At 45.3% G+C, this 25,024-nt stretch overlaps 1 protein-coding gene across 1 annotated transcript in view; it reads right to left on the reverse strand.

The window, feature by feature from the left end:
• EZH2 (enhancer of zeste 2 polycomb repressive complex 2 subunit) overlaps positions 1-25,024 on the reverse strand; it is a 378,737-nt gene that overhangs the window by 178,065 nt on the left and 175,648 nt on the right. The window contains 1 exon segment of the mRNA XM_033930316.1: positions 20,213-20,333. Coding sequence (XP_033786207.1) covers positions 20,213-20,333 — 121 coding nt within the window.

Consider the following 25,024-nt stretch of genomic DNA (forward strand, 5'->3'; position numbering starts at 1 on the left):
ACTATATACCAGTAGATTGGTCTGGTGGCGACAAAAAAGCTTCTTTATCATGGCGACAAGAAAGCTGCTTTATTACGACATGAACATGAATGGATATTTCAAATGGGTTCAGAGAAACCCTCAGGATTAAATTACAAGATAAGAGTGGCACTAGTTTTTTCAACATGAGTTTCAAATGTTTTTGATTAATGATTTAATAATCAGTTGAGTTATATGTTTTTGTGTTTCAATAACAGTTAAAAAAACAAACAAACAATCCCTCAGAAAGTCCTTCATTTGTTAAAACAATGCAAGTGTTTGATGCCCTCACCCGCCATCATAAATAACAAGTCTGATTCAGCAGCAGCAGCAGCAGTCTTTGAGACACCAGTGAGCACTAGAGAGAAGTGCCAGCATTTTAAAGTACTGTCCCTACAGAGGATGAAATGAGTATTTTTACAGTATTTTGATTATGTTTCTCTGTGTTTTTTACAGTAGAGTGTTCCTTTCCCTGATGTAATATTGAGCAAAATGCTGGCTGGCCACCATCGATGGGACCATTCAGAAAACAGTTACTTATCATAACAGGTGTTATCCAGGGACAGCAAGCAGATATTCTTACTGATGGGTGACATCACCCACGGAGCCCCAATACAGACCACTTTAAAAGTGCATTGTCACTTTTAAGTCTTTAGAAAGTTTGCGATAGCCCGCACCGCGCATGTGCGAATGCCTTTCCGCCCGACTGCCCCTGGATAACACCTGTTATGGTAAGTAACTGTGCTATATCCCAGGACAAGCAGGCAGCATATTCTCACTGATGGGTGACCTCCAAGCTAACAAGAAAGGGATGGTGGGAGTGTTGGCCCCAGGAGAATAAATTTTGTAATACAGATTGGTTGAAGTGCCCATCCCGTCTGGAGAAAGACTCCAGACAATAGTGAGAAGTGAATGTATGAACTGAGGACCAGGTGGCAGCTTTACAGATTTCCTCAATGGGAGTAGATCTAAGGAAAGCAACAGAAGCTTCCATAGTTCTAATTTTGTGGGCTATGACATGACTCTCCAGTGTCAGTCCAGTCTGAGCATAACAAAACGAGATACAGGCAGCCAGCCAGTTGGAAATCGTTTTCTTGGAAACAGGATGCCCCAACATTTTTAGATCAAAAGAAATGAAGAGTTGGGGAGAAGTACAATGAGGCTTTGTCCTGTCGATGTAAAAGTCCAGAGTGTGCAAAGTGGTTTCTCCAGCGTGAGACTGAGGCTTAGGAAAAAACACTGGCAAAACAATTGACTGATTGAGATGAAACTCTGTGACAGCTTTCGGTAGAAACTTAGGATGCGTGCATAGAACCACTTTATCATGGTGAAAAACTGTGAAGGGTGGATCTGCCACCAATGCTTGTAACTCACTGACTCTTCTGACAGAGGTGAGAGCAATAAGGAAGACAGCTTTCCCGGTGAGAAACTTGAGATGAGCTGCAGCCATTGGTTCAAATGCTGGCTTCATCAAACTGGAAAGAACTACATTAAAGTCCCAGACGACAGGCAGAGGCTTGAGAGGTGGTTTAACATTAAAAAGTCGGACTTCCGGCGGAAGCATGGGGCTGTGAGCAGGACAGGCTCGTGGTTCCGGTACGCCCGCTGCAGCGTTAATTATTGATCGGCGTCTTTAACTCGGCCCCGGGTGTCGGCGTGCAGGGGAGTTCTGTCGGGCGTGCAGGGAGCGTTTTCGTGGCTTGCAGGGGATGGCCGCTCGTCAAACGAAGCTGGAACGCGAGCGCAGGAAGCAGCCCGATACTAAGATGGCAGCCCACGTGGCGCCTGCGTCGCCCGAATCCCCTAGCTCCCTCTGGGTCGCGGAGGTCACCGCCGAGGTGCAGGCAGCACTGGAGGGCACCCTGGGTGACAAGCTGCAGCGTATCTTGGACAAGTTAGATACGCTGGACCAACGTTTTGCTTCTCTGACGTCGGAGGTCCGGGACACACAGCAGAGGGTCAGCTCTGCTGAGGATGCCATGCAGAGACTCACGCAAGACCAGGCGGCCCACTCTACATCACTGGCAGCGCTTCGGGCCAAGGTGGAGGACCTGGAGAACCGGTCCCGCCGGAACAACTTGCGGTTCGTGGGCTTGCCGGAGTCGCTGGCGGAGTCTGATCTGGGAGACTTTCTAGAGAAGTGGTTGTCGGAGTCCCTGGCCCTCCCACAGTAATTGGGCCCCCTCTTCATTGAACGGGCGCATCGGCTGGGGTCCCGGAGAGATGATGCGGATCGTCCGCGGGTGGTTATCTGCCGCCTGCTCAATTACCGTTATAAGATTGCGGTCCTTAGAGCCCTGCGCCAGGGGAAGAAGCTGCTGTACAACAATAAACCGGTCCTCTGCTTCCAGGATTACTCGGCGGAGGTATCTCAAGCTCGGCGCAAGTTTTCTCCTCTCTGTTCCAGTCTCGTCAGGCGCAGTATTCCTTTTTCTCTTCAATATCCTGCACGGTTCAGGGTGCTCCACGCGGGCAGGCCGCATCATTTTGACACACCGGAAGCAGCTCGGCAGTTTGTGGAGGAGAGGTTCCCTGAGGTGGCACCGTGATCTTCTGCCCCTTTTTCTTCTCCGCTCGCTTCTGGGGTTCCAGGCTTTGAGCGTGGGGAGTTGTCTCCCGGGTGGACTTTCCTCTCTTGCAGTTGGGACTTCGCCTGAGTGCGCTCCGCACTTTATGCTGACTTTCTATTGTTGGGTTACCTGCATTTTGGGTCTGGTTTCAGTGGAGGGGTAGGGGGCGGGGGGTTGGAGGTTTGATTTGAGTTGGAGAGAGTGGATGAGAGTGCAGGAGTGGCTCTGGAGCGGGTTGTGGTGGGATTTGTATGTGTGAGGCTACTTGCGTAGGTCTGGGTATGGACAGGGGTTGGCTGTGTATTTGGTGTGTTTCTACTCTGTTTGTCAGTGGGGGGGTTGCTCTTGGTTCCGTCAGTTGGCTGGGTGGCTGGGGTGGAGGTAGCGGGCTTCTTTGTTGGGGGGTTTTGCTCCCTGGCTCTGTTTATTCTTTTTCTTTCCTTTGCTTGTTGTTCTTGGGTTGCCAGTTCTGGGGGGTTTCCGGGGCTGAGGGGGTTTTTGTGGGTGGCCTGCAGTGGGCGTACCTAGCTTTCAGGAAGTGGCACCTATTGCGGTGTGGAGAATGGGGTCTAGGTTGGATCATGCAGGTGGGTGGGTGGGACTGTATGAGTGAGCGGCTGGAGGGGTGGAGGCTGGGACACTCCTCTGGCATTCTATTGTGGGATATTACGTCTCTGCATTTGGCTCTTTTGTTAATCTTTTCTGGAACATAATCTGATTTCTTGGAATGTGGGGGGGATCCACTCACCTGTTAAGAGGTATAAAATATTACAAGCGTTGAATCGTAAGAAAGCCTCCATTGCTTTTCTGCAGGAGACCCGGTTGTCCTCGGAGGAGCATGCTAAGCTCTGTTCTTGGTGGGTGGGTACACATTTGGAGGCGCCGGCTCTGGGGGGTAAAGGAGAAGTGGTGATCCTTTTTCGCAAGGGCCTTCATCTGCAAACTCACAAGGTACTTCGGGATCCTGGGGGCCGGTACCTTATTGCCTCGGTTTCTCTTAACGATAAGCCCTTATTGTTTTGTAATGTTTATGCTCCTAACAATCCTTCTGCCCACTTTTTTCAGAAGTTGCGTAACCTTTTGTTGAAGTTTGGGGATATTCCTCTGATTCTCGGAGGAGACTTTAATGAGGTCCCTGACCCGCGGATGGATCGTTCATCCTCTGTGGGACGGGAGTCACTAAGGACCTGCACTGGGGCTTTAATGTTGTCTTCTTCTTTGAACTTATTGGACGTTTGGAGAGTCCTTCATCCGGTGGAGCGGGATTATTCCCATCTGTCCCGAGCGCATGGGACACTCTCTCGCATTGATCTTATTCTTCTCTCTCGGGATCTGCTCCCTATGGTTCGGGAGGCCCTTCTGGGACCCATTGAAATCTCGGATCATGCTTGGGTGAGCCTTCGTTGGCTTTGGGGGTCGCCCCGGGGGAGGGGGGGTGTTTCCTGGCAGTTCCCCTGTCATTTGTATCGTAATACCCGCTTTCAGGATTTTTTGTTGGCCAAATGGAGGGATTTTCAGTGTACTAATCAGCAACATCGCGAGGATCCTATTCTTTATTGGGAGGCTGCGAAAGCCGTGTTACGGGGGGAAATTGTGGCCTTTGTCGCCTTTGAGGCTAAGACTCGCCACAGAGAGATTCTTAACTTGGAGCACAGGGTTCGGGTTCTGAGGCGCCGTTATGCTAGTGCCGCCACGTTGGAGCTCAAAAAACAGCTTTTGGAGGCGCAGCAGGTCTTGAATGAGCTCCTACATAGGGGGGCTCAGCGGTCTCGGGAGCATTTTCAATTTCAGCTCTTTCGGTTTGCCAACAAGAGTAGCAGGATGTTGGCGCGCCTGGCGCGTCCCCATAGAGGATCCGCAGGGGTCACCGCTTTGCGAGATGCGCAGGGTGTGCTCCATCATAAGACTGAGGCAGTGAGTCGAATCCTGCGGGACTTTTTCGCTGATTTGTATGCCTCGCCAGGCCCGGATCTTCTGGACGGGGGGGTCTATTTGGACAGCTTGGATTTACCTTGTCTCTCGGCCGAGGACTCTGCAATGTTGGAGCGTCCTGTGCTGGCGGAGGAGGTGGAATGGGCGATTCGTGCCAGTCCGCTGGGCAAGGCTCCGGGACCCGACGGCTATCGTGGGGAATTCTATAAGTTGATGGTTGATGAGATCTCTCCGTTGTTGTCTGAAATTTTCAATTTAAATGTGGCCAAGGGGTTTCTGCCCCGTTATTTGAATTCCGCCGCGATCATTGTTCTTCCGAAGCCGGGCAGAGATCCAACCTTGCCGGACTCGTATAGGCCCATTTCCCTGCTGAACTTTGAGACGAAATTGATGGCTAAGGTGCTGGCGAATCGGTTGGCTCGAGTGTTGCCTTCTTTAATATCGGAACAGCAGGTTGGTTTTGTGCGTGATCGACCGGTTTCCAAGAATCTTCGCCGTATCTTGCTAGCCCTGGAGAAATCGGGTGTGGATGGGGGCCCCGCCGTACTGGTGAGCTTTGATGCTGATAAGGCTGTTGACCGGGTGCGGTGGGGGTTCCTCTTTGCCACGTTGCGGGCGTATGGCTTTGGCCCCATTTTCTTAATGCTGTTTTGGCGCTCTATGGTGATCCTGTGGCGCGGATTTCGGTGAATGGGGGTTTTTCGGATCCTTTTTCTATTCGTAGGGGGACTCGTCAGGGTTGTCCCCTATCGCCCTTGCTGTTTGTGCTTTCCTTGGATCCCTTGATCCGGGAGCTGCAATCTAACGTTGACATCTGTGGCCTTCGGTTGGGTGCCTCGCATTTTAAGATTGCGGCCTTTGCCGATGATCTTTTGGTTTTTTTGACTGATCCACAGCGCTCCCTGTCTACCCTCTTGGAAAGTATTAGGGAATATGGGGATTTTTCCAGGTTCACCTTGAATTTGAAGAAATCGGAGGCTTTGTCCTCGGATGAGGGTCTTCGGCGGTCGCGGAGGGGGACCTTCCCGTTGCGGTGGGCGGATTCTTCTTTTTGTTATTTAGGCATCCAATTGTCCATGAATGTTCGAGAGCTTTACCGGTTGAATGTCACTCGATTGCTCTCTACTACCAGTACTGTGTTGGCCACTTGGCGTAATCTGCCTCTCTCCTTGCTGGGGAGGGTGCAACTTTTTAGGATGGTTTTGTTCCCTAAGTGGCTTTATGTCTTACAGATTTTGCCATTGTATCTATTGCGTAAGGATGTCCGGGCCCTCTCCTCCTTGTTGTCGCGGTTCTTGTGGGGGGGTCGGAAGCCTAAATTGCGGTGGCAGTTGTTGGTGGGCTCTTGGGGCCAGGGTGGTGTTGGGGTGCCGGATATTGCTCTTTATAATCAGGCCTGTCTTTTACGTCACATCCGGGACTGGGTCTTGGGTACGGATCTTTATACTGATGTTTCCATGGAGCGTGATTATTTTTATCCTTTTCATCTTCTTTTTCTCTTGCATGCTCGGTTGGTGGAGTTACCAGTTTCCAGTTGCCGTAGTGTTTTGTTTCGCCCCCTTTGGGAAGTGTGGCGAAGGCTGCTCCCTTTTTGGAGGCAGGATCCTCAGGTCAGTGTGTTGTTGCCTCTGACCGGTAATCGTGCCTTTCCCCCGGGGTTGTTTCCCTCTGTCTTTGGGCGCTGGCGCGCTCACGGATTTGAGTTGTTGTTTCAGGTGTTGCGAGAGGACAGAGGGCTTCTATCCTGTGATGAGTTGTTGCGTGGTGGTCTGCCTCCCTCGGGTCTTTTCTTTGCTCATTGCCAACTGAGGCATTATATTCAGTCTCTTCCTCGGGGTTCTCTTTCTTTGGAGTTTGGGATCAGTTTTCGCGCTTTTTTAGAGGGGGAGGTGGACCCTGCCTCCCGGATCTCAGTCTCCTTATACCATAAACAGCTTGGGGCCCTGAGACCGCCGCGGGATTTTTCCTGGGTGCTGCAGGCTTGGCAGAAGGATTTGGGGCAGGAGCTTGGGGTGGGTCTTTTGCCTCGGGCTCTGCGTGCTGTCCCAGCTTTGGTGCATAGTGCGGAGCTTCGAGAGTGCCACTTCCGGACCTTGATGAGAGCGTATGCCTCCCAGAGCCGGGCCTATCATATGGGTTGCGTTGATACCCCCTACTGTCTCACCTGTCATGTGGAGGTGAACTCTTATTATCATGGTCTTTGGGGTTGTGAAAGTATTCAGAGTTTTTGGGGGGCCTTGGCTTCCTTTCTTCAGGGGCTGTTACGGGTTTCTGTTCCTGTTTCTGCATATCATATGTTGTTTGCACATTTTTCTCTGTTTTCTGTGTATACTTCTGCTGAGAAATTGTTTTTGAGCAAATGTTATATTTTGGGGAAGAAGTGTATATTGAACTTCTGGTTGGCGGATGTTCCTCCCTCATTCTGGTATTGGAGGAATAAATTACATAGCCTTCTCAGTTGGGAGGCCACTCTGGCTTCTTCCTCACGGCGAAGGAGCAGGGACTTTGTTCACATTTGGACTCCCTATTTGGACAGTTTGTCTCCTAGGGTGCGTAGTAGTATCTTGAATAGACTGCAGTTGTATTCCAGTCCGCCTGTCTGATCTGGGGGAGGGGGTGGGGGGGTATGGGGAGGGGTCTGCTTTGGGGGGGGGTTTGGGGGTCAAGGGTTCTTTGTAACCTGAGAGGACATCAGAGTCCAGTCCTCTTGGGAGGTGGGGAGCCCTGTTTCTTTTGTTGGGGGGGGGGACTATTGCCAATGCTTTTGTCTGCTGTTTGTATTTGATATGGCTTGTTGTTTAATAAAAACAGATTGCACTTAAAAAGTCCTTTCATAAATCTAGAGACCAGAGGATAAGCAGTGAGAGGCTTTCCCTCAACTGGTACATGAAAAGCTGTAATAGTGCTGAGATAGACTCTGACAGATGTAGATTTGAGTCCAGCGTCAGACAGATGAAGTAGATAATCCAACACCAAATCTACTGATAAGGAAGTTGGATCGTAATGATGAAGAAGACACCAGGAAGAAAACCTAGTCGACTTTTGTTGATAACATTGCTGGGTGGCTGATTTCCTGGAGGCATCAAGAATATGTCGAACCGGCTGAGAGAGATTAAGTCAGATGGATTCAGCCCGAGAGAAACCAAGCTGTCAGGTGTAGTGATAGCAAGTTGGGATGTAGAAGTGATTCCTGATGCTGAGTAAGCAGAGTAGGAAAAACTGGAAGAGGTATGGGCTCCTAGGAGCTAAGCTGAAGTAGAAGGGAGAACCAATGTTGCCTGGGCCACCGAGGAGCAATGAGAATCATAGTGGTCACCTCTCGTTTGAATTTGAACAGAGTCCTCAACATGAAAGGAATTGGAGGTAGAAAGGTATCGGCTTCCAGACGGAGATGGGAGTAAAATCTGGAGCAAAACTGGGGCAACTGGTGATTGTGGAGAACCGCAAACAAGCCCACATGAGGAGTGCCCCACTGAGCAAAGATGGACTGGAGAGCTACAGAGTTGAGAATCCATTCGTGAGGTTGAAGAATTCTGTGAGGTTGTCTGCTAGAGAATTCTTCTCCCCTTGAATGTAGACAGCCTTTAAGAAAAGGTTGCGAGTCGTTGCCCAAGACCAGATTTTCTGGGCCTCCTGGCATAACAGGAGAGAGCCTATGCCTCCTTGCTTGTTTATGTAGTACATTGCTACTTGATTGTCTGTGCGAAGGAGTAGAACTTAAGGGCAGAGAAGATGATGGAAGGCCTTGAGGGTATAAAACATCACTCTTAGCTCCAGGAAACTGATGTGAAATTTCCACTCTCCAGCGGTCCAGAGACCTTGGGTCCGAAGATCGTCCATATGTGCCCCCCAAGCATAAGGGGATGCATCCGTCGTGATGACCTTGTGATGAGGGGGTAAGTGAAAAAGGAGACCTGTGGATAGTTTGGAGGTCATCCACAATTGAAGCGACTGCAGAAGAGATGATGCTATGGATATATGGTGTAAGAGACGATCTGTCGCTTGAGACCACTGAGACGCTGAGACCTCTGAGACACTGAATGCGAAGGTGTAGTCGTGCCAGTGGTGTCACTTGCACAGTGGAAGCCATCCAGAAGAATCATCATGTGTCTTGCAGAGATGGATTGAAGAGGAAGCAGTTGCTGACAAAGGCGGATGAGAGCCTAAAAGCGATCCGGAGGAAGAAACGCTCTCATGAGAGTGGTGTCTAGGATAGCTCCAATGAATTGAAGACGTTCAGTTGGAATGAGATGTGATTTGGGGAAGCTGATTTTGAATCCTAGAACCTAAAGAAAAGAAATGATCTGAGATGTTGCTTGGACCACTTCCTGAGATGAAAACAGCCTTGATCAACCAGTCGTCCAGTTAAGGAAAGACTTGGAGGCCGTGTGATCTGAGAGATGCCACCACGACAATCAGGCGCTTCATGAAGACTCTGGGAGAAGACGACAGACCGAAGGGAAGGACCTTGTACTGGTAGTGATGTTGATTTATCTGAAAATTGAAATATTTCCTGGAAGCCGGATGAATTGGAATATGTGTGTAGGCTTCCTTGAGATCCAAGGAGCATACCCAGTCATTCTGATTTAGAAGAGGATAAAGCAGGGCGAGGGAGAACATCCAAAATTTCTCCTTGACTAGAAATTTGTTGAGAGCTCTGAGATCCAGAATGGGTTGAAGTCCTTCCATCTTCTTTGGAACTAAGAAATAATGGGAATAGAATCCCTGATTCTGTTGAGAGAGAGGAACTTCCTCGATGACATTCAGCAGGAGAAGGGATTGACCCTCCTAGAGAAGAAGAGAGGACTGTGCAGGATCCAAAGAAGACTCTCTTGGAGGATGGTCTGGAGGCAGGGTGTGAAAATGGAGTGTAACCCTGACGAATGATGGTTAAGACCCAGAGGTCTGATGTTATGACCTCCCAGCGAGTGATGAAAATTGGAGACGGCCTCCGATGGGCTGAGGCAAATACTGTAAAATGCTAAAGGTGGCTATGCCCTGAAGAAACACATCAAAAAGGCTGTGGTTTCTGTTGTTGACGAGGTTGCTGCTTCTGTCTCCTAGGTTGAGTTTGAGGAGGAGCTGCAGGCTTAGCAGCAAACCGTCGCTGGTAAGAAGAAGCCAGTCTACAAGGACGAGGAGGTGGAGGCTTCTTTTTAGGCTTGACCAGAGTGTCCCATCTGGTCTCATGAACGGACAACTTCTGTGTAGCCGAGTCCATGAAGGGACCAAAAAGCTCATCTCCAAGACACGGAGCAAGCCTATCTTGATGGTTCACATCAAGTTCAGGCACACAAAGCCAGGCCAGACATCTCATGGCAACGGACATGGTTGCAGCACAGGAGGTAAGTTCAAATGTGTCGTGAGTAGAATGTACCATATATTTCCTCAGCTGAAACAGATCAGAAATATGATGTTGAAAAGCAGGAAGTTTGTGCTCTGGAATGTATTTCTGGAAAAGTGTAGTTGCCAGAGAGGTTAGCCAACATGGCATTTTGATAAAGGCGTTTGCCAAACTGATCCATGGCTTTGCCCTCTCTGCCAGGGGGTACAGATGGGTAAACACTAGCCCCCAAAGACTTCTTTAAGGTAGATTCTACCAGGAGAGACTCATGTGGAAGTTGGGGGTTTGTCAAACCCAGGAATAGGAACCACTCTGTACAGAGAATCCAACTTGCGAGCAGTCATAGGAATAGAAACTGGCTTCCAGTCTCTCCTCATACATCTTCTGGCGCAAGCCTCCTATCATTTTCGTCGTCCTCCTCTGGACCGCCTCAAGTCTTCTTACGTCCTTCGCCAGATACGGTCTTCAAAACTGAACACAATACTCCAAGTGGGGCCTTACCAATGATCTGTACAGGGGCATCATCACCTTCTTCATTCTACTGACTACGCCTCTCTTTATACAGCCCAGCATCCTTCTGGCAGCAGCCACTGCCTTGTCACACTGTTTTTTCGCCTTTAGATCTTCGGACACTATCACCCCAAGGTCCCTCTCCCCGTTCATGCATATCAGTTTCTCTCTTCCCAGCATATACGGCTCCTTCTGATTATTAATCCCCAAATGCATTTCTTTGCATTGAATTTTAGTTGCCAGGCATTAGACCATTCCTCTAACTTTTGCAATCCTTTTTCATATTTTCCACTCCCTCTTCGGTGTCTACTCTGTTACAAATCTTGGTATCATCTGCAAAAAGCCACACTTTTCCTTCTAACCCTTCAGCAATGTCACTCACAAACATATTGAACAGGATTGGCCCCAGCACCGAACCCTGAGGGACTCCACTACTCACCTTTCCTTCCTCCGAGTGACTTCCATTAAGCACCACCCTCTGGCGTCTGTCCGACAGCCAGTTTCTAACCCAGTTCACCACTTTGGGTCCTAACTTCAGCCCTTCAAGTTTGTTCAACAGCTTCCTATGAGGAACTGTATCAAAGACTTTGCTGAAATCTAAGTAAATTACATCTAGCATATGTCCTCTATCCAGCTTTCTGGTCACCCAATCAAAAAATTCAATCAGGTTCGCTTGGCACGATTTACCTTTTGTAAAGCCATGTTGCCTAGGATCCTGTAACCCATTAGATTCAAGGAAGTACATTATTCTTTCTTTCAGCAACACTTCCACTATTTTTCCAACTGAAGTGAGGCTCACCGGCCTGTAGTTTCCTGCTTCACCCCTGTGACCACTTTTATGAATAGGGACATCCACTCTCCTCCAATCCCCAGGAATCACTCCCGTCTCCAGAGATTTGTTGAACAAGCCTTTAATAGGACTCGCCAGAACCTCTCTGAACTCCCTTAGTATCCTGGGATGGATCCCGTCTGGTCCCATCACTTTGTCCACCTTCAGTTTTTAAGTTGCTCATAAACACTCTCCTCCGTGAACGGCGCAGAATCTACTCCATTTTCTCATGTAACTTTGCCAGACAATCTCGGTCCTTCTCCAGGATTTTGTTCTGTGAACACAGAACAGAAGTATTTGTTTAGCACATTTGCTTTTTCCTCATCACTCTCCACATATTGGTTCCCAGCATCTTTCAGTTTAGCAATTCCATTTTTCATCTTCCTCCTTTCACTAATATATATGAAAAAATTTTTATCTCCTTTTTTACATTTTTAGCCATTTGTTCTTCCACCTGTGCTTTCACCAGACGTATCTCTCTCTTGGCTTCTTTCAGTTTCACCCTTTAGTCCTTACAGCACTTCTGTACTGGGTAAGCACCAGTACCGCTGGCTTTTTTGCCGGTACCTTCGGTGCGGCTCTACACTCCGGCGATGAGTAGGCCGATGACGAGGAACTCACCGATATCGAAGCGGAGTGCTTTTTGGGCTTCTTCGAGGTCGACAGGACTTGACTCACTGCTACTTTGACCTGAGGACCAGATGGGGTGGGGGAAGGCTTCTTAGCCAGCTTACTCACAGAAGACTGCGACACCGGATTTGGTTCTGTCAGTGTCAACTTGGATGGCGCTGTCAATATTGGTAGTGGTGTCGAGTCTCCTTCCATTACGACACCAAAGAGAAATTACTGATGGATGAGGCGGTTCTTCAAGGGTCTTTTTTTGTAGAGAAGAGCAGCGGGAACAGGTCTCCAGACAGTACTCAGGCCCCAAACACTGGAAACACCAGCGATGCGGGTCAGTAACAGAAATAGGGCGAGCACAACGCCCACACTTTTTAAAAACCCGTCTGCAGAGGACATCGAAGGAAAAATGGCCCCGGCAAGATCAAAAACGGAGGCCAAGGTGGTTGAACAAGCCAGGGCCAAACCCGTGAGAGGGAAAAAACAAAAATGTTCATTTATTTATTTTTTTTACCTAAGGCAAAAGAAAGAAAATAAAGAAATGACTGAAACAGTCAAAAAAATCCGCAAAAGCAGGAAGACAATGAGAAAAAATTTTCAACGGCCATTGAAAACACATCTTCTTAGCTCCGCGGAAACTAAGAAACTGAGGGACCGCGCGCCTACGTCGGGCGGAAAGGCACTCACACATGCGCGGTGTGGGCTATCATGAACTTTCTAAAGACTTAAAGTGACGATGCACTTTTAAAGTGGTCCATCCCGGGGCTCTGTCGGTGATGTCACCCATCGGTGAGAATATGCTGCCTGCTTGTCCTGGGATAAAAGTGGGTTATCCACTATAATAATACCCTTAGCACGCATGCGCACTTCAATCCTCATGTCCCCGCATACGCAGTAGAAGCTTGCGCATGTTTCCCCAGCAATGTTTCTGCCTGTGTGGAAAGATTGCTGCGGGAACAAAACCGCGGCAGCCAGTCGGCCTCTCCACCTCCAATTCAACTTTAAAGAAAGTCAGCGACAGCCCCCATACCAACCTACTGCCTCACTGAGGGGCCCGACCTCGGTAACCAAGGTAACATGCTGTCGCTGACGCCTACACCCACTGTCCGCAGCAGTTGCCTTCTGCGTGAGACAGTTTCCAAATCTGAAAAAAATAGCCTGCACTGACCACTGCCAGAGCTGCTTCCGATTACAAGCTAAACTTCTCAAATAAGCCTGTTTGGGGAAGGGAAATATTTTGCTTTAATTTGGGTGAAGTGTGTGTGCTGGTGAATCAGTGAACAATCTTACATTACTTTAGGTAAAGGGGGGTGTTGGGAAGGGAACAATCTTGCTTCCATTTGGGAAGAGGGGTGTGATTTGTTGGGGACAGGAAACGATCTTGGTTTGATTTGGGGGGAGGGTTTTAATTGGTTGTAAACAATAAACTATCTTGGTTTTCTTTGGGGGGGGGTGATTGTTTGGGATCAGGGCACAATCTTGCTTTGCTTTGCGGGGAGGGGTTTGAATATTTTGCTTAAATTTGGGAGAAGTATATGTGCTGGGGGAGCAGTACTCCTGAAGGAACTGACAGGGGGGGAGGTAATGCTGGTCAGGGGACATGGGAGGTAAAAGGAAGGGAGAAAAGACAAAAAGAAAGACTGACAGACAGCCAGGAAGAGAGACAGACAGACAGACAGTAAGACAGCGAGCCAGGGAAGAGACAGACAGAAAGAAGGGAAGAGACACACAGACAGGGGGGACAGAGACATAAAGAAAGAAAGGGGGGGCAGGGAGAGAGAAAAAAAGACAGACAGAGATAAAAAAAAGAAAGAAATGTTTCAGCGACCCATTGTGCTAAAGTCAACACATCTATTCTAGCACCCGTTAATGTAACGGGTTTAAACATGTAAGATTAAAAACTGTAAGGAGTATATACATAATCATGATATTCTTTTATACATTTGAAAGTTTTTGATAAGATTATTGAAAATTACAGCAGGGTTGGGGGTTTTTTTTAACCAATGAAATCAATTACCCTATCCAGTCTGTAAGTAGAAGTTTATTACAGACGGGTTCTGAAGGTTTTCCCATGACTGACCATTTAAGAACATTTTTACTTCACTTCGATTTAATAACTTTACAAGAACTACCTACCAGTAGTTGTTTTTGATAGGTGGTGTTGTTTGGTTTTTTGGAATATGTTTCACTCACTGCCTAGCTTATGATTTTTTTGTGGCTAGTGAACCCCATTATTTACCCTTCTCCACTGAGATTATTGACCATTTAAACCTACTCTCTGTTTTCTTTCAACCAGCTCTTAATCTATAATAGGACATTACCTCCTATCCCATGACTTTCTAATTTCTTCAGAAGTCTTTCATGAGGTATTTTCATGCCTTTTGAAAATCCAAATACACAATAGCAACCAGCTCACTTTTATCCACATGTTCATTCATTCCTTCAAATGCAGTAGATTTGCCTCACCAGCTATCCCTTGACTAAATCCATGTTGGATTTCTCTCATTAACCCATGCTTCTGTATATGTTATGTCATTTTGTTCTTTATAGTCTCTACCATTTTTCAATTCTATCAGCACTCTGGGATGTATACCATCTGGTCCAGGTGATTTGCTACTGTCAAATTGACCCATTACATCTTCTCATGTTACAGAGATTTGTTTGTGTTTCTCTATATTGTAACTCGCTGATTGTCCAGCTCTCTTCATTGTGAACCGCCTAGAAGTCGCACGATTATGGCGGTATAGAAGAATAAAGTTATTATTATTATTATTAATTTATCAGAACTGAATACCATTTCTGGCACCGGTAACTTCCTTACTTCAAAGATCCAAAAGGTCCCCTCTAACTGGTCTAACATGCCTTCTGTTTATTTTGTGCATTTGTGAGCATAGATAGATGGGTTATGGTCAGGTCCTAAGCACCTTATGCACCAATTGTATGGGACAGTGATAGATATCAACCAATAACATTTGGTGCATTCTTTTAAGCCACTGGGAGTCTCCTGGGATATGTCAAAAAGAACAGCATCTAAATCAAAAGGCATGATAGTGAGGCCAAAAAGGAAAGAAGAAAAATACCTGCAAGGCACAAAATTGTCAGGAAAAAAGGTAATGAGATCAACTAAATGCTACCTATTAGTGCCATGGAAAAAATGAGACCAAGGGTCACATGCTTGCGCATGCGCAGTGGAGCTACTACCAAAAACCTCGTAAAGCTATAGAGTGCTTGGTAGCGTGTGCACCAGGCTCCACTGGGATGACATCACCCAGATATAAGGATGCTACTTGTCCTGGAAGAATTTATTTTTTCTATACCTCAAAGGATAGGTCATTGTGAAAAGCACTCAACACAATAGATTTTCTTTGTTATCTAAGATAACTCATAAAATAATTCTTTCCTTTCTATTGAAGCTGGTACTCTGATCTCTTTTCTGTACTACTGATGCCACTACAGCTTGACTCCCACTATGATATTTTTTCTAGGACACATTTCAATAGCATGCTTCAACCCATCTTTTACAACTTCACACCCAGCCCTTGTACTTCTTGCTTCTAAAGTGCTTGGGTGGGCACAAAAAGGTATCTTGTTTCTTGGGTTGTTATTCTTGTGTCGAGAACAGTACTGAAAGGTTGCCCCAGAATAATCTTTTGCAGCTCTGGACAGTACACTCTGCTGTCCATGTTTAACTCTTAGGTAGTCAACATGCCTGTCCTCATACAAGCAGACAACCACACACCATTGTTAGTATCAAAAAACAGGAAGCTCACTCTCACAAAAAATGGTCACACTGCATAGCTATCATGATTCCCAGGTTACCCAAAACTTATTTTGGAGATGAATACTTCTGTATTCACCACCAGATTTTTCACAATTTTTAGAAACACAAATTGTCTAAATGCCATCCACCCAGGCGACCTACAAGCAGCAAGACAGCCTGCACAGTGTCAGTAGTTATTATACAAAAGCTTCACCCAGCTCTTCCATAATACAGTCTTCATGGAAGAGCTCTGCTTTGATTCCTTGCCTATTCCATTAGGGGGTCAGGGCAAGGGGAGCCATAGCCGCCAATCTAATTCTTTTATTTCCTTAATGTTCATAGCAATCATATTCCTATGCCTTTAAACAGTTAACAAGGAAGTTCATTTGGGTTACATCATCACTCAACAAGGTTAGTCAAAGTTATTGCTCACATCCATATGTCCCGATGCACCTTTGGACAGACTCTTGCTACTCTCCAATTTCTTCATTCTTTAACAACAACAAAAAAAGAATCCTTCCAGTGCTCTTCCTACTTCATATGATCTCATCCTACCTTACAGACCCAATTTTCCCCTTGGCACTGGGATAAGTCACAAACTTTCACCATTACAGAGATTATTTCAGAACCTGTGAAAAGTAATCTCTTACTTCCTCTGAAAATTATTATTCTCCCCAAAAACTAGGATAAAAGGATACCACAGATAAGGATGAACAACCAATCATATAGAATATCCTGGGACACAATCAGGTGCTCCCCTTCCTCACCAGGGAACTGTCTTCCCTATCAAGTATCTCTAGTTTTTCACCTTTTCCCAGATTCCTTTTCCTACTTCCCAACCTCCATTAGGCATATCATTTTTTATTTGGCACCCCCTGCCCTTAAATATTTAGCATATCCACTCAGCTCAGGATGCAGCTATACTTGAGAACTATATGCAGTTCTGGTTGCCGAATCTTAAAAATGAAAGAAAGAATGTCTCTGTTTTGGAAAAGGTACTGAGAAGGGCAACCAATTATCCTATGAGGAAAGGCTACATAGCATAGGGCTTTCTGGCTTTGCAAGTATATGATAGAGGTGTGTACAATCCTAAAAATAAACAGTTTATATACCGCATAAGAACATAAGAATTTGATGCTGCTGGGTCAGACCAGTGGTCCATCATGCCCAGCAGTCCGCTCCCGTGGTGGCCACCAGGTCAAAGACCAGTGCCCTGAGACCAGCCCTACCTGCATATGTTCCAATTCAACAGGAACCCGTCCAACTTTGTCTTAAATCCCTGGAGGGTGTTTTCCCCTATAATAGCCTCCGGAAGAGCGTTCCAATTTTACACCACTCTCTGGGTGAAGAAGAACTTCCTTACGTTTGTACGGAATCTATCCCTTTTTAACTTTAGAGAGTGCCCTCTCGTTCTCCCTACCTTGAAGAGGGTGAACAACCTATCTTTATCTACTAAGTCTATTCCTTTCAGTATCTTGAATGTTTCTATCATGTCCCCTCTCAGTCTCCTCTTTTCAAGGGAGAAGAGGCCCAGTTTCTCTAATCTCTCACTGTACGGCAACTCCTCCAGCCCCTTAACCATTTTAGTCGCTCTTCTCTGGACCCTTTCGAGTAGTACCGTGTCCTTCTTCATGTACGGCGACCAGTGCTGGACACAGTATTCCAGATGAGTGCGTACCATGGCCCGGTACAGCGGCATGATAACCTTCTCCAATCTGTTCGTGATCCCCTTCTAAATCATTCCTAGCATTCTGTTCACCCTTTTTACCGTCGACGCGCCTTGCGTGGACGGCTTCATTGACTTGTCGACCAGTACTCCCAAGTCTCTTTCCTGGGGGGTCTCTCCAAGTACTGCACTGGACATCCTGTATTCGTATAAGATTTTTGTTACCGACATGCATCACCTTACACTTATCCACGTTAAACCTCATTTGCCATGTTGCGGCCCATTTCTCGAGCGTGCTTGTCACGTTGCAGATGTTCGCAATCCCCCTGTGTCTTCACTATTCTGAATAACTTCGTATCCTCTGTAAATTTAATCACCTCGCTCATCGTACCAATTTCCAGATCGTTTATAAATATGTCCAAGTACCAAACCCTGCGGCACTCCACTGGTGACGCTTTTCCAGTCCAAGTATTGTCCATTTACTCCCACTCTGTTTCCAATCCATCAGCCAATTTTTAATCCACATTTACAATAGTTAAAAAAACAATAAAAGAAGTTGAATAGAACTAAAAAAGTTAAAAGCCAATAATTAGACACACTAAAATGATCGAAATAGTGCATAATAAAATTTTTATGAATTAGCTGCCTAAATACTTTGAAAATGGATGTTTTTAGATGTCTCCTAAATTCCCCATAAGTGTCAATAAGCAAAGGCAATTGTTCTAAATCCTTACCCCATAACGCTGTTTGATATGAAAAAAGATTTTGATGATGTTTTTTAAGTTTACATCCTCTAACAGGCGGAAAAACAAAATTCAGATGCGAGTTTATCTTATATCTGTTGGTTGCAAAAGGGAAAAGCTCAATTATATATTTGGGAGCTAAATCAAACAAAGCCTTAAAACAGAAGCAACCAAACTTAAACTTCACCCGTGCCTCCATTGGCAGTCAATGCAGTACTTGATAGGAGGGTGTTACGTGATCATATTAGTTCAATCTAAAAATCAGCCTGACCACCGCATTTTGTACTATTCGCAATCGTTGCATATTCTTCTGGGAAATTGCCAAATAGGTAATATTGCAGTAATCAAGCTAGCTTAGTAAGAAACTGTACCAAAACTCTAAATGATGAAACATCAAAATACACCCTAACAGACCAAAGCTTCCAAAGAGTAAAGAAACCCTTTCTGACCAAACAGTCCACCTGATTCTTCATAGTCAAGCCCTGATCCAGTATTATTCCCAAAACCTTAATGGTAGATTGATTAGGATAGCTGAATTTATTTATATGTAATGATGTTTTAGTATCAAACGGATGCGGTAAAGCTACAAAAAACTTTGTTTTTTTCTGAGTTAAGCTTCAGTCTAAATTCAGTCATCCATTGTAGAGAATGACACGGTGACAAAATTCATCACCATTCCCGTCCTCGCGGATAACCGCGGGAAATAAACCCATGTCATTTCATCCTCTGTCCTTCTACACCAGCATTATTCAAAGAAAAGCTTGCGGGTCAGTGGTTGTGGCCATTCAAACTCTGATTCTTCCCTCTTTCCTTAAAGAATGACATGAAGATGGTTTCCCGCGGTTATCCGCGGGGACGGGGACGGTGATGAATTTTGTCACCGTGTCATTCTCTAATCCATTGTTCCATTAGACCTAATACTTCTGTTGCTTTCTTCTGTTGCTTTAGGAATAACTTCAGAAAGAGAAATAGCAAATGGAATAATGATCGTAAAATCATCTCCATAACTAAACAGCTTTATCCCCAGCCGGGACAATTGCGCACCTAATGATGACATATAAACGTTAAAGAGCAATGGGGACAATGGTGAATCTTGCAGAACGCCAGATGAATTATTCCAAATACCTGAAACGAACTTATGAACTTGATAGGTGCGAGACATGAGAAAGCCCCGAAACCATTCTAACACCTCTCCTCTAATACCAATAGCATCCAAACACTGCAGCAATTTCCCATGATCCACCAAATCAAATGCAGAACTCATATCAAACTATACTTTTTACAAAAATGGAATGGATGCTACTGGTCTATAATTAGTGATTAATGCTAATGATTCTTTGGGGGGTTTTGGGATTGGAGTTATTATAATAATACCATTATTAGTGAGGAATTTTCCATTCTTTAAATTATCAGTCAGATAACTCTTCTCCTGTAATGTAATTCTACTGGAAACGCCCAGATATCTTCTTTATTGTAATCCGTGGCTACGTAACATCTGCTGCGATATTGAATGTATTGTAACTCTTCACTGTTACTTGTAATCTACTCTTCTCCTGTAATGTAATTCTACTGGAAATGCCCAGATATCATCTTTATTGTAATCCGCCTAGAACCGCAAGGCACAGGCGGAATAGAAATCCCTAATGTAATGTAATGTAATGTAATTTTTAATTTTTAAATCAAAATGCTGAGCTAAATCATTTGCTAAAGATAACATAATATTATTTATAGATTGAGTGTGGTGTGTGAATCGAGTAAATTTGTAACCAGATTGATTAGTTCTTTTGTATTGTTACCCATTGAACCCATGAAATAGGTAAATATGAAAAGATTGTTTACTCTTTCAAATTAACTAAGAGGAACACCACAAACATACTAAATAGACTACTTAAAATACTGTAAACAAAAGAAAATATTTTTCACTAAACATATATAATTAAATTCTGGAATTTACTGCTAGATCATCTGGTAAAAACAGTTAGTGTAACTGGGCCTAAAAAATATTTGGATAAATTCCCAGAGAAAAAGTTCACATATTGTATTACGATAGCCTTGCTTAACCCTTGAATCTTGCAACTTTTTAGGAACATTGTGACCTGGATTAGTCACTACTGGAAACATGATACTGGGCTTGATGGATTCCTTTGGTCTAACCTAAAACAGCAATACTTATACCTAACAGAGTGATGGTCAAGAATTGTTAATGCACACAAGCTTACCTCTATCTCCATGTACCTTCCCATCATAGTTTTTAATAAGTTCTTCAATAAATGTTCCATCCTGGTCAAGGATCTCATCCCCCATATAAGGAATGTTATGCAGAACAGTTTCATCCTCCACCTAAAAGAAAATAATACTTGTTAACTCCTGGGAATTGAGTTTGGATACATCAACTGCATTCAAAATTCTACAGAATTATACCTTCAGAGAGGCAACTGCCAGAACATGGCATAATAACGTGCTCAGGTAGGGCTAGTCTCAGTTAGGACACTGATTTTGATCAGAGGGCCGCCGCGTGAGCGGACTGCTGGATACGATGGACCACTGGTCTGACCCAGCAGCGGCAATTCTTATGTTAATGCGAAAAGTAAAGTGTGTACTGCACATTATAATGATCAGTTCTTTCCTCTTAATTTACATTACATTAGGGATTTCTATTCCGCCATTACCTTGCAGTTCAAGGCGGATTACAAAAGAATTATCCAAGATGTATTACAACAAGAACTTACAAAAAAATTGGTCATTTTCAAAAAGAGTAAGAAATGGGTAAGGTTATTTGTTTGAGGTAGTTGGCTTTAGTGAGAGGTGGAGTTTGAGACTTGCGGTATTATTTCTTTTTTCAGAGTTTTCTTGAAGAGTATGGTCTTTATTTCTTTTCTAAAAGTCTTGAAGTCGAGGGATGCCGTCAGTAGATTGGCGATTTGGTTGTCTAGTTTGGCTGCTTGAGTGGCCAGGAGGCCATCATATAGTTTTTTCCATCTGACCTCCTTAATTGGGGGGTATGAGAATGGGGTGTGAGCTTTCCTATGTCTGGTTGCGGTGTTGTGGATGAGGCGGTTATTCAGGTAGTTTGGACTGTCTCCGTATAAAGTCTTAAATAGTAGGCAGTAGAATTTAAATTGTATTCTTGCTGGAATCGGAAGCCATTGCGATTGGAGATATGCTTCTGTAACGTGATCATGTTTCTTTAATGAGTAGATGAGTCTTAGTGCTGTGTTTTGGATAGTTTATAGTTGTTTTGTTATGGTTGTAGGGCATGGGAGGTAGAGGATATTACAGTAGTCAAGTAGGCCTAGTATTAAGGACTGAACTATGAGCTGGAATTGAGTTTTCTCGAAGAATTTCCGAACTTGTCTTAAGTTTCTCATGACTAAGAATGACTTTTGTATTGTTTTATTGATTTGCGGTTGCATGGTGCAGCATCTGTCGATAGTTATTCCTAGCAGTTTTAGGGTGGTTTGTATGGGATAGTTGATTGCGTTGATTTCAATGTTGGTTATGGTTGGTATTTTGTTGTTTTCTAGGAGGATGAATTTCGTTTTATCTGGGTTCAATTTCAGTTTGTGATCTTTCATCCAGGTTGCTACTGATTTTAGTGTTTGGTATATTGTGTTCGTCATGGAGAATTCAGGTTGATCGAAGGGTATAAGAATGGTAATGTCATCGGCATAGCTGTAGGAGGTTATGCCTTGTTTGTCCAGGTGAGAGCTGAGGGAGGCTGTATAGAGATTGAAGAGAGTCGGGGATAGAGGGGATCCTTGGGGAACTCCGCAGGGGTTTGACCAAGGTTCAGATTTTTGTTTGTCTGATTTTACTCTATAGGTTCTTGATTTAAGGAATCCTTCAAACCATGTGTATACTTTATCTGTGATACCTATTGTATCCAGGATTTGTAGTAGAATGTTATGGTCCACCAAGTCGAATGCAGCGGTAAGGTCTAGTTGTATGAGCATCATTTTTTTTTCCTATGCTGAGATGTTGTCTGGCTGTGTCCAAGAGAGATCCTAGTAGTGTTTCCGTGCTGAAGTTGTTTCTGAAGCCAGATTGTGTGGGATGGAGCATGTTATGGTTTTCTAGGTAATTGGAGAGGAGTTTGGCAACTAGTCCTTCTATTATTTTGACGTAGAGTGGAATAGAGGCAATGGGTCTGTAGTTGGCTGTTTGGTCTATCGGTCCTTTGGGGTCTTTGAGGATCGGGGTGATGATGATTTCGCTGAGGTTGGTAGAGTAGTGGCGAGATTTGTATCCAGTTTAGAAGAAGAGCACGGAATTTTGTGCTGGATGTTTTTAGGAGATATGGTGGACAGTTGTTGAGGTCACAGGATGCATGGCTGTATTTTTTGTAGTATTTGTTGAATTCAGGCCATTGTATGTTGGGGAATTGAGACCATATTCTATCTGCTGCAGTAGAATCTCTATCTATGGGGAGAATTGTGAATTTGTTAGGATGGGTAGAGGTGTCATTAAGAGTAGCTCTTGCATTGGTAATTTTATTTTGGAAGTGTTCTGCTAATAGAGTGGCTGAGGGAGGGTAGTATTGTTAGTGGTCAGGTAGGGTTTGGTGTCAGTTAGGGTTTTTAGAATTTGGAATAGTTTTTTGGTGTAATTTCCTTTTCTTACTTCCTGCTGAACCAGTCCAGATGCATGTTATGCCACCCTGCTAGTAAATGGAAAAAGAAAATGACTCTTTGCAGTAATGACACCAAAAGAGTGGTGTAACCCTTGAACTTGCCAGTATTCTTTTAACAGCCGAAATGCCAAAAACACACCAACACAGTCATATCAACAAAAAACAGCAAGCCTATATTCTTCTATAAAATCATAAGTACAAATAGGCATTGAGCAAGAGAGATGACAAATGTAATTCTGCTGTTTTCCTGTGAGAATCCTGGACTGGTCTAGCAGGAATCAAGAAAATAAAATTAAAATTAAGAACAGTTTTACCCCTCAATATCATCCTTCTAAAAAAGTCCAGATACACAGAAAGCATCCAAGCTTAAAGACAGAGGGAGAAGACAAGTACAGTAGTCTGCTTTGAGAACTGCCTTACCAAAGCTGGCATTCTCTCAGTACGTGCTGAGCTCACTGTATTGCTGCTGATTGGTCGGGTGGTGTCACGTGCAAGGAAAGATGTAAGACTGAAAGTTCAGAGGGAGTCCACTGTCTCTGTACACGCTCTGAAGGTACAAACAAAACTTCCCAAAGCCCATAAACTGCTGAGAAGCTATTCAAAAATGGAAGCTACTCAAGAGTTCCAATTTTAACAGGAGTTGCCATCCAACATATAACACATAATTGGAAAGACTATAGGGGATTGAATTATTGTTTTTGGTGGAGTTCGGTTTGTCAAGTGTATGAAATGGAAAAAACATTGGCAACTAAGAGAGGTTATTATAAGAAATTTAAAGTGGTGTGGGGACCATTAATTGAGTATTATAATAAATAAGGAGAAATTAGGTTCTTACCTGCTAATTTACTTTCTTTTAGCTTCTCCAGACCAGTAGAGGTTAACTTTACGAATGGGTATATATCTAATCATGACCAGCAGGTGGAGACTGAAAACAAAACTTTGGGACAGTATATCCTAGCCCCTCCTCTCTATTTCCCTCAGTCTGCCGAATAGCCAAGCAGAACCAAGAACTGGAAAACAACAGAGAGAAAAAACAATACTCCGAAAGGAGTAACAAATAACATACCCAAAATGCTGTTGGAAAATGCAGAGGAGAAATTCCCGAAGGAAGAATGTCCCCACAGCTCGCCAGCTAAGCCAGCCGAGCCACAGCCGCTGTTCTTCAATTCTCCCCGGCCCTAGAAAAATACTAGAACCCGCAGCAAAAACCAAAAACTGCCCGCGCAACAGCCCCAACAACAACAACAACAGACAGGGTGGGGACCTCTACTGGTCTGGAGAAGCTAAAAGAAAGTAAATTAGCAGGTAAGAACCTAATTTCTCCTTCTTTAGCACTCTCCAGACCAGTAGAGGTTAACTTTACGAATGGGACGTACCAAAGCAGTCCCTCTCACGGGCGGGACCCCCGAAGGGCCGATACCAGAACACGCTCACCGAACACCGCGTCCCGACGCGCCTGAACATCTACCCGATAATGCCGAACAAATGAATGCAAGGAGGACCAAACCGCAGCCTTACAAATATCCACCGGAGGCACGAGCGACGACTCAGCCCAAGAAGCCGCCTGACCCCGAGTGGAATGAGCCTTGAGAAACTCCGGAACCGGCTTCTGACTCAGAAGATAAGCGGAAGCAATCGTCTCCTTGATCCAGCGCGCAATAGTAGCCTTAGAAGCGCCAGCCCCCCGACGAGGACCCGCCAGAAGCACAAAGAGATGATCGGAGCTCCGAAAATCCCGGGTCCGCTGCACATAAGCATGGAGGACCCGACCGACATCCAACTTGCGCAGCTGCCGTTGCTCAGAAGAACCCTCCCGACTACCCAAGAGCGGGAGGACCACCGATTGATTGACATGAAAAGGAGAAACTACCTTCGGCAGAAAGGAAGGAACAGGCCGCAAAACAACCCGCTCCTTCGAAAACTCCAGGAAGGGAGCCCTACAAGAGAAAGCCTGTAGCTCAGACACCCGTCTAGCGGAAGTAATGGCTACCAAAAAGACCGACTTCAGCGTAAGGTCCTTCAACGAACAGCCATCCAACGGCTCGAAAGGAGGGCGCACTAGAACAGAGAGAACCAGATTGAGATCCCAAGAGGGAATCGAGGGCCTTATGGGAGGCCTGATCAACTTGGCCGCCCTAAGAAAGCGAATCACATCAGGAATGGCTGACAAACGCTGACCTGTCACCAGCCCCCGAAAAGCCGACAGGGCCGCCAGATGAACCCGGAGAGAAGACCAGGCCAGGCCCCTATCCAGGCCATCCTGCAAAAACTCTAGAATGTTAGGCAGAGAAGCGTGAAAAGAGACCACTCCCCGCGCTCGGCACCATTCCTCAAAAAGACGCCAAACCCGTACATAAGCCCGAGAGGTAGAAAGCCTCCGGGACCCCAAAAGTGTAGAGAT

The sequence above is a fragment of the Geotrypetes seraphini genome, chromosome 2 (assembly GCF_902459505.1).
Source record: "Geotrypetes seraphini chromosome 2, aGeoSer1.1, whole genome shotgun sequence".
Lineage (NCBI taxonomy): Eukaryota > Metazoa > Chordata > Amphibia > Gymnophiona > Dermophiidae > Geotrypetes > Geotrypetes seraphini.